The following is a 12,797-nucleotide window of genomic DNA, read 5'->3' as shown; positions in this document are numbered from 1 at the left end:
CCCTCACCAGAGGCAGCTCCTCAGGCTGCCTGACAGTGACCATGCAGGCCTCTCTCTTAGCAAACCTGCCCCTTTCCGGAAGCCCTTTCTGCCTGCTTGTGTCTGTGCAAGTGTCCTTCATTCTTCTCTCCCGTTTACAATAAACCTGCCCTTTTGGTATGCCTGTCGTCTCTGTGTCATGGAGAAACTTGCCTGGGAACTCACCGGTGTTGGTGACAGGGGAGCGTTGGGGAAACATTTCCCAGAGTGCACCCAAGGACCCCACTCTCTGACCCCAACAATTCCAAAAACAACATCATGGGCACATTGTTGGCAGTGAGCTACATGGCTGAGCCCAGAGTCAATGTGGGAGGGCTCTCCCCAAGCAATGGCTGTAGGGGGGCAAACCATGTTGGATATCTTGAAGTCTGATAGTCATTGTATTTGACATGAACTTTGTGACAAGTAGGTATGTTAGGGGGAAAAGGATGTCCTAGAGCTAATTCCATACAGGCTTTGTGGACTCCACCCCCACCCCAGGCCAAAGCCAAAGACACTGGGAACTCCAAATCCCATTACCACCCAAGGGAAGGTGGCTGGGACCTGAGGGTGGGGTTAGCAGCCAAGTTGGTATAAAGCCAGACATGTGGGCTTTGGAGGGGTCCCCCATTTTGGCTCTCCGCCAGCTCACAGCACCATTAAAAATTTCTGTAATAATTATTGTAATTTAAACCAGAAGCCTAACTTCTTACTCATTGCATTGCATAAACAATGTGTGAACTAGTTATTAAGATTGGATTACTGATTTATTTTTGAAATCTTATTTTTTACACTTGGACTGAATCTTTTGTTAATATAGTTTTTACATCATTGTTCATTTTCAAACAATATTTGCTTCCCCGGCCCCCTCAGGTGTAGTCCCCATAGTAGGCTAAATTTGTTGCTATCATGGCACCTTTTTCTCTCTGAGGACATTGTCCCTGTTGGGGCTTTCTTTGCATTTTTTTTTTTTTTGGCAAACTAAATTACATTTTAAGTTCATTAGAGACTTTTGAATCAATGGCTCCAAGGACTTTTTTATTCTGTTGTCTTCTGCACACCTGTTGCAAATAAGGGAAACAGTTATGAGTGTAAAAAGTCTGCCCAGAGAAAATCAGAAGACCCACTTTTGCAGAGTCAGAAAAACTTCTTCACTACTCCTGCCCTCTGAACTTTTGTCTTCCTTTCAGCTACCCAGAGTGCAGGGATATATTTCTTTTTTTTTTTTTCAATTGTATTAAGTATGTCTAGTTCATTAAGCTTAATTCCAGCCATGTGTAATAATTCTTGGTGTATTATTCTGAAAATACACAAATGCCTTCAATTAGCCTAAACAATTATTAGGTATTTCTGGATAAATCGCAAAAATACTGCTATCATTGTGAAACTTGTGGACACTGATATGAATTTTGTTTTTGTTATATTCTAATATTAAGCTTGGGAGAGTGTGTGATGCAATGAGTCTCAGCTGGCAGTGATTTTATATGGACATATTAATTTTACATAAGATTGGTATTCTAAATTCAGAGGCTATTTATGTGTACATGTGATGAGTATACATTCTCAGGGGTTAGGGGCTGGAAATGCTCTTAGATGATCTTGCTTTTAGATGGGTTTGTTCACTGTGAGGTCCATTTGTAAGGTCCTTTGAGTATGGTTTCCAGGTGACACAATAGAGACTATTAGAGGTAAGCACTAGAATGTTTCCTAGTCGGGATGTTTTTATATGTCATTTATAGAGAAGGTATTTGTGATTGCTTTATTCCAGTGAAACATGAATTCTCCTTTTAATGTTGTTTGTTTTGATGGTTTATTGAGAGTCAGTCACTTCTCAGATCATTTATAGAGCACACAAGCCTATTTATAGGTCCAAAATGTGGGAGAACTAATTTTGTTGATTATTAAGTTGTTGCAACCCCATGAGGAGAGGTTTGATTAACACAAAGATAAAACTTCACTAATCTATCTTTTCTTCCCTCCTTTTTTCTGTCTATTCCTCTCATCTATTAAGTATCTATCTACTTACGTCCCATCTATCACAATTGCTATCGGCAAATATTCTCTCTCTTTCAATATTGTAATCAGGAGACTGGACTTCAGTCCACCTGTCACACTGAATGCTGATAAAGCAGAGTCAGGTTTGATTCTTTAAGATGCACTTTAATTAGGCCCGGGGCAATCTGGAAGATGTAACACCCTCGAGAAACTGCCTTCATATTTCAATTCCAGCTGGCTTTGTATTTCCTTATATTAAAGAGCTTCAAGACCTAGAAGAGTATGGTCCCATAGAAATATAGTGTAAATGCATTTGCAGTTTCAGAAATCTGTGATCTTGCACAGAAATGGTAAAAAGAAACAGGGGATCTTAATAGAATATTTAACTCCATACATGCATAATACTAACATATACTTGAACATGTTTTCAGTATGAAATTATAGGTAATAACTTTATTATGTAATTGTCTCCCAAGTCTTGAAAATGAGGTGTATTTCAGAGTATCACAATTTCAATATGGAACAGCTACATCTCAAGTGGCCAATATCCATGTCCCTAGCAGTGCTGTGTGGGCACTGCTGGCTGCATCACTGAATGAAGACAGCAAAGAGTTGAATACCTGAATGTCATTCATTAGGTTATTTGAAGAACAGCTATTGTGTTGCTATTGCGCAGATCCCAAGGTACCAGGTACTTGGGTATTAATGTTCACATCACTTTGAAGATAAATTGAGCAGGTAGAAATTGTGTCAAGAGGTCAATTATCTGCTTGGTGGATATGCCCTTTTATTTTTGAATGCATAGATTCACGTGTTTCTAAGTCAAACCTATGTAAAGGAGATACTGGTAGATGAGTCACTTCCTAATAGCATGTTTATCCTTTTATTAAAGGGAAACACCAGAGAATGTTTCTGATGGACTCGGTCTAGAAACGTGGAAGACCTTGCCTATGCAAGAAAGACAGAGTGAGGTGTGGAGGGTGAGATACTTTCTGTAGAGTTAGGAGCCTCCTTGAGATGAGAAGAGACTGGCTTCAGAAAATAAGAAAAATCATAGCAAATATGTGTATAATATTAATATGTGGTAAGTGTTATAAGTATGCTACATAGTTTATTTCATTTGAACTTCCTGGCAACCTTGCAATGTAGTATTTCTGTGACCCCCATTTTACAGACAGGAAACTGGGAGCCCAGAAGATTAAAGGATTTGCTTGTACATGACAGAGGTATGATTTGTTTCCAGAAAAATATTTCTAAGTTCCATGTACACTTAACTCTCCATGACTGAAACATGGATTATACTTCTGTGACCATCATAAAGGAAAACCACAGTGTGTCTGAGTGTCCTCCAACTGTTGGTACTTTCTAACCCATGGTTTACAAATGAGATTAAATTCATCCTTCATCAAGGCTGTCTGCTGAGGACAGAGATAGGAAATAGGGGAATAATAGAGGAGCTAATGAGAGCCAGACGAAGTGGTGATCAAAGGCTTCTTTCTTTTTGAAACATGTAACTTGGCCTTTATATATGAAATAAAGTCTAGGTCACTGGGGAGGGAGCTCTCTGGAGAGTCTGATGAGACATAACCACCTTCCTCCATTCACATGCACTGTATGAAGCACCATAATAGGAGCAAAGGAATGTTAGGTTTGAGCTTTTGAGTACAAAACTTTTGTGACTGTGGAGGTAGAGGGGTAGACTAAGAACAGGTGGAGAGGGAACGTGGTGGATTGTGGCGGAGACTCTGGGCAACTTGGTGGTGAGAAAACTATGGTGACTGACTTGACGGGAGACATCCTGTACTGTGAAAAAATAAACAAAGATATTTTAAAAAAATACCAAAAAAGAAAAAAAATACAAGAAAAGACCCCCAAACATTTTTTTAATTAAGAGACTATGATCTAGAAAGTATAGAGCCAAAGGACTCACTCCTGTCCAATAGGAATTCACAACCAAAGTATGAATTTGAAAACAATGAATTGGAAATCGTGCTGTGAATCTGAAGATCCTGCCATGTTATAACAATTTCAGTAGCAGTAATTTTCAAGGAAACTGTCCATAACATTACTATCCTTGCAGTACATCCCAGTGGTGTGGAGGGAATTACCCCATCACATCCTAGTGCATCTAGTTAAGGAAAGACATGTGTGTGACTGGATTTGCTTGGTGTAGGGAGAGACTGTCTGATTCTGTCATATTTTGACATTGCTCCTCAGATGCATTTTCTGTGGCATTTCTGTGAAGATTGGGCAAGAGTATAAAAGCAGTGATGAGAAACCACTCAGCAATAACAACGTTCATCATCCTGGGGTTGACCAGTGACCCACAGCTAGAGATTTTGGCTTTTGTCTTTCTGTTTACCACATACGTGTTGAGCGTGATGGGGAACCTGACCATCATTGTTCTCGTCTTCGTGGATGCTCACTTAAAAACCGCTATGTACTTCTTTCTGCAAAATTTCTCTTTCTTGGAAGTCTCATTCACTAGTGCTTGTGTCCCTGTCTACCTGTACATGATAGCAAGTGGGGTCAAGATCGTCACCATCAATGCCTGCTTTACCCAACTCTTTTTTGTCATCCTGTTTGGAGCCACAGAGTTTTTCCTGTTGGCGGTGATGTCGTACGACCGCTACGTGGCCATCTGCAAGCCCCTGCATTACGTGACCATCATGAACAGCAGGGTCTGCAGGATTCTCATAGTCGGCTGCTGGGTGTGTGGCTTCCTGATTGTCCTCCCACCCTTCACCCTGGTACTCCAGCTGAAATTCTGTGACTCTCTTATTGAAGATTATTACTGTGATGCTTCCCCTATACTGAAGAATTCCTGTTCAGACACGTGGTTGATAGAGCAGCTGGTTATAGTCAGTGCTGTGTTGACCCTCATAATGACCCTGTTTTGTGTGGGCCTGTCCTATGTGTACATCATTAGGATGATCCTGAGGTTGCCTTCTGTGCAGCAAAGGAAAAAAGCCTTTTCTACCTGTTCTTCTCACATGATCGTGGTCTCCATCTCGTATGGCAGCTGCGTTTTTATGTATGTCAAACCCTCAGCTAAGCATGAAGTGGCCATTAATAAGGCAGTTTCTCTGCTGATTATATCTGTTGCTCCCTTAATGAATCCCTTCATATATTCCCTGAGAAATAAACAAGTAAAGCAGTCTTTCCATGATACCTTTAAAAGACTTGCATTTCTTTCCAAGAAATAGTAGAAATGGAAATTTAAAATAAAACAAAGAATAAGTTGTCAGCTTATGGATAGATAATTATCCAGGAGAGTTGTGTATTCTCATAATATTGATGCCAACAGAGTTGGGAAGAAAGTCTGAGGGAGAACCTTGAGGGAGCCAGTATTATGCAAATTGATGTTTCTCAGCTTTCTGGAAACTTCTATGTCATTGTCACCTCCATTTATGTCAACTCTCTTTAGGGTTCTCAAATGTGCCCTACACATTATTCCTAGTGTTGCCTCTACTCTGTCCATGTCAGTACTTTCCCTTGCTTGCAACAGAGTCTCTTTCATGGGCTGTCTTTTTCAAGAGTATGAGCACACGGAGCTTTCAGGGAATATGAATCTGCCTTCAATTTCAACCCCGTCTTGTGTATTTGCACAGAATAATAATATTCTTCACCTCTTGTATCTGAGTTTATTAAAATAGATGCAAAAATGTTGACATAAATGACAATAATCCAATAGTCTTTCATGACATTGATAGCCTTTTTGTTTATAATTTTTTGAAAAAAGTACTAGCAAAATCAGGTAACACACCAAAATAATTGATTAAAGATTTCATATTGTGACCAATTCACTGTGGACCCGAGGGACTGGTATTCCAGCAATGGTGGAAATATGGAGAATAAACTGATTGTATATAAATATCTGCGTTTGCTCTTGAGGGCGTTTTCTGCTCCATGGTATCTTTTGTTTTTTAAATTTAAAATTTTTTTTTTATTTTTTAAAGATTTATTTATTTATTTATACAAGCACTGGGTAGAGTCAGAAGCGCGGGAGGGTGAGAGAATTCACCAGAGCCAGAGCGGGGAGCAGAGCAGGCAGAAGGACCCAAGTACACTGCTGAGGGGCGCAGCGGGCGGCAGGAGAGGTCTGCGCGCCATGCGGGACCCTCCTCCGGTGGCCGGGGAGCAGCCGGGGACCCACCGAACCAGTGCTGCAGAGGCTGTGGGCAGCTTCGCAACCCAGCGCTCAACCGCTGCGCCACCGGGTAGGTCCCATGGCATTATTTTTGAGCAAGCTAAGGACTAAATCAACTTAAGTTCAACTGAAAATTTTCCTGAAGATTTACCTTGCAAATAAATAGATAACACTATAATTGGACAATTTAATATAAATAATTAAATTGGATATTTATTATTTTTAAAAGATTTTGTTTATTTATATAAGAAGCGGGGCACAGGCCCGAGGCACAGGATGATGAGAGGATTTACCAGAGACATAGTGGGGAATAGAACAGGCAGACTGATGAAGTACACTGCTGAGGGGAGCAGCGGGCAAGACAGGCGAGGTCTGCTGCGCCATGTGGGTTGCTCCAAGGCTGGCGGGGATGGAACCAGCACTGCAGAGGATGCGAACAGCTTCACAGTGCTGCACTCAAACGCCTGCACCACCAGGGAGGCCCCACATTGGACATTTATTTATTTATTTATTAATGTATTTTTTTAAAAAAAAATTTATTTATTTATACAAGCACTGGGTACAGTCAGAAGCGCGGGAGGGTGAAAGAATTCACCAGAGTGGTGAGCAGAGCAGGCAGAAGGACCGAAGTACACTGCTGAGGGGAGCAGCGGGCGGCAGGAGAGGTCTGCGCGCCATGTGGGACCCTCCTCCGGTGGCCGGGGAGCAGCCTGGGATTGAACCGGCGCTGCAGAGGCTGCGGGCAGCTTAGCAACCCAGTGCTCAACCACTTTGCCACCGGGGAGTGGGGAGTCCCCCTAAATTGGATATTTAAAGAACAGCTTTATCAGATCCTATATTTTATATCTACCATCATATAATTGCATTCTATTTCCATAAACTCTGAAAGGAAATTTTATCTCTACCAACAACTTTCCCACCCAAATGAGAAAACTAGATAAATCCTGATGTGTTATAACTGGGCAAGCAAGACTTCATTAAGCGGACAATTAATGGTTTCTTCTAGTGAACCATTCCTTTGTAAGACGTTGAAATCCCTGGGCTACATGGACTGAATGCCCATGATTCATGGGACTTCTAAGACTGTTCATGGAAACCGAACAAATGGTAAGCAGTGTTGGCAATTTTGGGCCTGCTGGAACATAGGTGAACAAACTTTGGTAACCTAAACTTTTGATCTGCGTGTTTTTTCTTTACCCCAATTCATTCCTTATATGTAGGCTCAATCTTGTTAGTATTTTGGTTACTGGTTCAACAGAAGCCAGGAAAAACAGTCATTCTGTAGTAATCAGAATGTTAACTGTATATTGTTTCCTTTATTGTAAATACTAGTGAATATTGGCCCATAAATAATTTTATATTAAAAAGTACAAGTATAAAAAAGGTGTTTGGTGTATATTTTCTGTAAAAAAGTAAGAAACAATGTTGCATGTAATATTATACTTAAATTACATGTATGTATACAATATGGACATTTGGAAGGAAAAGTACCAAAGCAATGTTAACTTCCAGATGTCTAAGTTGTTTGAGTTTGTCAGCTTTTCTTATTTACTTTTGAATTTTTTTATATTAAACATGTATTACGCATGTAGTTTTAGGCCACAAGGCTATCTTCTCACTCATTGTGTTGTTTAAACTCTATGTGAATAACAATGAAGAATAATCTTTTTTTTTTTTTTTTTTTTTTTTTTTCAGTGATTTTATTTTATTTTTTTTTTTTTCCACAGCCATATTTATTTATTTATTTATTTATTTTTTTTTTTTATAAATTTTATTGTTATATTCCCCATACAATTGCAGCCCCCCATTCTGACCCCAATCCCTCCCCTTCCGCCCCCGCCCCCCTAAAAGTGTCTCTGGTTCATAGTTTTTGTTGATTTTGATTTTCACTTTCTTATAGTTATTCATTTTCCTGGTCCCTTATTTAAGTTTTCTAGATTCCTGCTATGAGTGAGACCATCCGGTATTTTTCTTTTTCTTTTTGGCTTATTTCGCTGAGCATGATCCCTTCCAGCGCCATCCATGTTGCAGCAAATTGCATGTGTTTATCTTTTTTGAATGCTGAGTAATATTCCATGGTATATATGTACCACATCTTCTTGATCCAGTCATCTATTTTTGGGCATTTGGGTTGTTTCCAAAGCTTAGCTATTGTAAACAGTGCTGCTATAAACATAGGGGTGCAGGTGTTCTTTGGAATTGATGTTTCTGTGTCCTTTGGGTAAATACCTAGGAGTGGAATTGCTGGGTCATATGGAAGCTCTATGTTTAGTAGGTCCAGAAATCTCCACACAGCTTTCCACAGTGGTTGGACCAGTTTGCACTCCCACCAACAGTGCAGAAGAGTTCCTTTTTCTCCACACCCTCGCCAACATTTGTTGTTGCTAGTTTTTTTAATATGTGCCATTCTCACTGGTGTAAGATGGTATCTCATGGTAGTTTTGATTTGCATTTCCCTGATGACAAGTGATGTTGAACATTTTTTCATATGCCTGTTGGCCATTTGCATTTCCTCTTCAGAGAAGTTTCTTTTAAGCTCTTCTGCCCATTTTTTGACTGGATTATTTTCTTTGTTGTTGTTGAGACTCATCAGCTCTTTGCAGATTTTTGTGATCAGTCCTTTATCATTAGTGTTGGGTGCAAAAATGTTCTCCCAGTTGGTGGGGTTTCTCTTTGTTTTTGTTATTGTCTCTTTTGCTGTGCAAAAGCTCTTTAATTTGATATAGTCCCAGCTGTTTATCTTTGCCTTCACTATCACAGCTTTGGGTGATGTGTCTGTAAAGATGTCTTTGATGTGCAAATCACGTAGTGTTTCGCCTATATTTCCTTCTATATATTTTATGGTTTCAGGTCTTATGTCTAGTTCTTTAATCCATTTTGAGTTGATTTTTGTGTATGGTGTGAGGTGGTGGTCAAGCTTCATTCTTTTGCATGTAGCGACCCAGTTTTCCCAGCACCATTTATTGAACAAACTTTCTTTGCTCCAATGCATAGTCTTTGCTCCTTTGTCAAAGATTAGTTGACCATAAACCTGTGGGTTTATTTCTGGATTTTCTATTCGATTCCATTGGTCTGTATGTCTGTTCTTGTTCCAATACCATGCGGTTTTGATGATTATGGCTTTGTAGTATAGTTTGAAGTCTGGGAGTCTGATGCCTCCATTCCCTTCTTTTTTTTTCAGGAGAGCTTTGGCTATTCGGGGTTTTTTGTGATTCCATATGAATTTCATCAATAATTGTTCTATTTCTTTGAAGAATGACATTGAAATTTTGATTGGAATAGCATTGAATCTGTATATTGCTTTTGGAAGGATGGCCATTTTAATAATGTTTATTCTTCCAATCCATGAGCAGGGGATGTCTCTCCATTTCTTTGTGTCTTCTTCTATTTCTTTTAACAGTGTTTTATAGTTTTCTTTGTATAGGTCCTTTACCTCTTTTGTTAGATTTATTCCCAAATATTTGATTTTTTTTGTTTCAATAACAAAAGGGATGGTCTTTTTGATTTCTTCTTCTTCAGATTTATTGTTTGTGTATAGGAAGGCTACTGACTTTTGCGTGTTGATTTTGTATCCTGCCACTTTACTGAACTGATTGATGAGTTGAATTAGCTTTTCTGTGGAGTTTTTGGGGTTCTCTATGTATAATATCATATCGTCTGCAAATAGTGATAGTTTGACTTCTTCTTTTCCTATTTGGATTCCTTGGATGTCTTTCTCTTGTCTTATTGCCCTGGCTAGGACTTCCAGTATTATATTGAAAAGCAATGGTGAGAGTGGACATCCTTGTCTTGTTCCAGATCTTAATGGAATTGCTTTCAGCTTTTCACCATTGAGAATGATACTGGCTGTTGGCTTGTCATAGATGGCCTTTATGATGTTGAGGTATGTTCCTTGTATCCCAAGAATTTCAAGGGCTTTTATCATGAATGGGTGTTGCACTTTGTCGAAAGCTTTCTCAGCATCTATTGATATTATCATATGGTTTTTATATTTCTTTTTGTTGATGTGTTGGATAACGTTGATTGATTTTCGGATGTTAAACCATCCTTGTGCCCCTGGAATGAATCCAACTTGGTCGTGGTGAATTATCTTATGGATACATTGTTGGATTCTGATAGCTAAAATTTTATTGAGGATTTTTGCATCAGTGTTCATTAGGGAGATTGGCCTGTAGTTTTCCTTTTTTGTGTTGTCCTTGTTCGGTTTTGGTATTAGTGTAATGTTGGCTTCATAGAACGTGTTTGGTATTGTCCCTTCCTTCTCAATTTTTTGGAAGAGTTTGTGAAGGATAGGCACTAATTCGTCTCTGAATGTTTGGTAGAATTCATTTGTAAATCCATCAGGTCCTGGGCTTTTGTTTTTGGGGAGGTTTTTGATTACCATTTCAATTTCGCTAATTGTAATTGGTCTGTTTAGGTGTTCTATTTCTTCTTTATCTAGCTTTGGGTGATTGTAGAGTTGTAGGAATTTGTCCATCTCCTCTAGATTGTTAAACTTGTTTCCATATAACTGTTCATAGTAGTTACTGATTATTCTTTTGATTTCTGCTGTGTCCGTTGTGATTTCTCCTCTTTCATTGATGATCCTGTTTATTTGTGCTTTCTCCCTTTTTTCCTTTGTGAGCCTGGCTAGGGGTTTGTCTATTTTATTGATTTTTTCAAAGAACCAGCTCTTGGTTTCATTGATCTTTTGGATTGTTTTTTTAGTTTCAATTTCATTTATTTCTGCTTTGGTTTTTATTATTTCTTTTCTTCTACTGGTTTTGGGGTTTTTTTGTTGTTCTTTTTCTAGATCTTTGAGCTTCGAAATTAGGTTGTTTCTTTGCGTTCTTTCTTGTTTCTTGATGTGAGCTTCTATTGCTATATATTTTCCTCTTATTACTGCTTTTGCTGCATCCCATACATTTAGGATATTGGTGTCCTCCTTGTCGTTCAATTCAAAAAATTTTTTAATTTCTTCTTTGATCTCCTCATTAGTCCAATGGTCTTCCAGTAGTGTGGTTTTTAATCTCCATGAGGTAGGAAAGTTCCTTGCCTTCTTTTTATGGTTTATTTCTAGTTTGATGCCTTCATGGTCAGAAAAGATGGTTGATATGATTTCAATCTTGGTGTATCTGTTGATGTTTGTCTTGTGCCCCAGTATGTGATCGATCCTGGAGAATGATCCGTGTGCGCTTGAGAAAAATGTGTACTCCATTTTTTTGGGGTTTAGTGTTCTATAGATGTCTGTTAAGCCCAATTGCTCTAGGTCTTTATTTAGAGCTTTGGTTTCTTTACTTATTTTTTGTCTTGTTGATCTATCCATTGTTGATAGTGGTGTGTTGAAGTCTCCCACTACGTATGTGTTTTCTCTGATGTCTGTTTTCAGAGAGGACAACAGTTGTCTGATATATTTTGGTGCTCCTTCGTTTGGTGAGTATATGTTAATGAGTGTTATTTCTTCTTGAAGTATTGTCCCCTTGATCATAATGTAGTGACCATTGGGGTCTCTTTTTATCTTTTTGAGTTTGAAATCTGTTTTATCTGATATAAGTATAGCTGTTCCTGCTTTCTTTTTTGGTCCATTTGCTTGTAGGATTGTTTTCCATCCTTTAACTTTGAGCCTATTTTTATCTTTTGTAGCTAAATGTGTTTCCTGGAGACAGCAAAAGGTTGGGTTTTGTTTCTTAATCCAGGCTGCAACTCTGTGTCTTTTTATTGAAGAGTTTAGTCCATTTACATTTAGAGTTAATATTGATATGTTAACATCTGTATTTGCCATTGTGTTTGTCTTTCCTTTGATTTTATTTATTTATTCTTTTAATAACTTTTTTTTTTTTTTTGGCCTTCTTTCATTGTTATTCGTCGCTCTGAGGTTCTGGCTTTAGGACTCCTTGTAGTATTTTTTGGAGTGGGGGTTTAGTTGCAATGAAATTCCGGAGTTTCTGTTTGTCTGGGAAGGTCCATATTCTTTCTTCAAAGAGGAAGGAGAGCTTTGCGGGATAGAGTATTCTTGGTTGGCATCTGTTTTCTTGGAGTCTGTTGACTATGTCCCTCCACTCTCTCCTTGCCCGTAGTGTTTCTTCGGAGAAGTATGATGTCAGCCTGATTGGTTTTCCTTTGAATGTTATCTGTTTCTTCCCTCTTGCCAGCTTCATTATTTTTTCCTTGTCCTGGATTCTTGGGAGCTTTAATATTATGTGTCTTGCTGTATTTTTCCTTTCGTCGTGGAAGTTTGGTGTTCTTCTTGCTTCTTGTATATCAATTTTCAGCTCCTTCTTCACATTTGGGAAGTTCTCTTCAATTATCTCTTTGAATATTTTCTCTGTTCCTACATCTCTCTCCTCTCCTTCTGGTATTCCTATAACTCTTATATTTCCTTTCCTCATGGAGTCAGATAGTTCCCGAAGTCTTTCTTCGTTCTTTTTCCTTCGTACTTCTCTTTCCTTTTCTGTTTTGGTTCTTTTTATTTCTGTGTCTTCAAGATTACTTATTCGTTCTTCCATTTCATCTATTCTGCTTTCATTGCTTTTCCCAGAATTCTTTAGTTCTTCCATTAATTCTTTGATCTCCTGCATTTCTTTTACTTCCCTCTTTAGGGACTCAATTTCTTTCTTCTGACCATTGTTTTCCCTCTCTAGGGACTCAATTGCAT

General features: G+C 38.7%; 1 protein-coding gene across 1 annotated transcript; it reads left to right on the top strand.

The window, feature by feature from the left end:
* Window positions 1–3,604: 3,604 nt before the first annotated feature.
* On the top strand, window positions 3,605–5,219 carry LOC311184979 (olfactory receptor 6C2-like; the record flags this gene model as incomplete). Its single annotated transcript, XM_084255314.1, has 1 exon — window positions 3,605–5,219. The coding sequence occupies exon 1, from the start codon at window positions 4,284–4,286 to the stop codon at window positions 5,217–5,219; it is 936 nt and encodes a 311-aa protein (XP_084111440.1). The 5' UTR covers window positions 3,605–4,283.
* Window positions 5,220–12,797: the final 7,578 nt, after the last annotated feature.

Source organism: Talpa europaea (genome assembly GCF_964194135.1).
Source record: "Talpa europaea genome assembly, chromosome: 15".
Classification (NCBI taxonomy): domain Eukaryota; kingdom Metazoa; phylum Chordata; class Mammalia; order Eulipotyphla; family Talpidae; genus Talpa; species Talpa europaea.
Note: the sequence above shows the minus strand (reverse complement) of the source record. Positions and strands in the feature narration are given on the sequence as shown.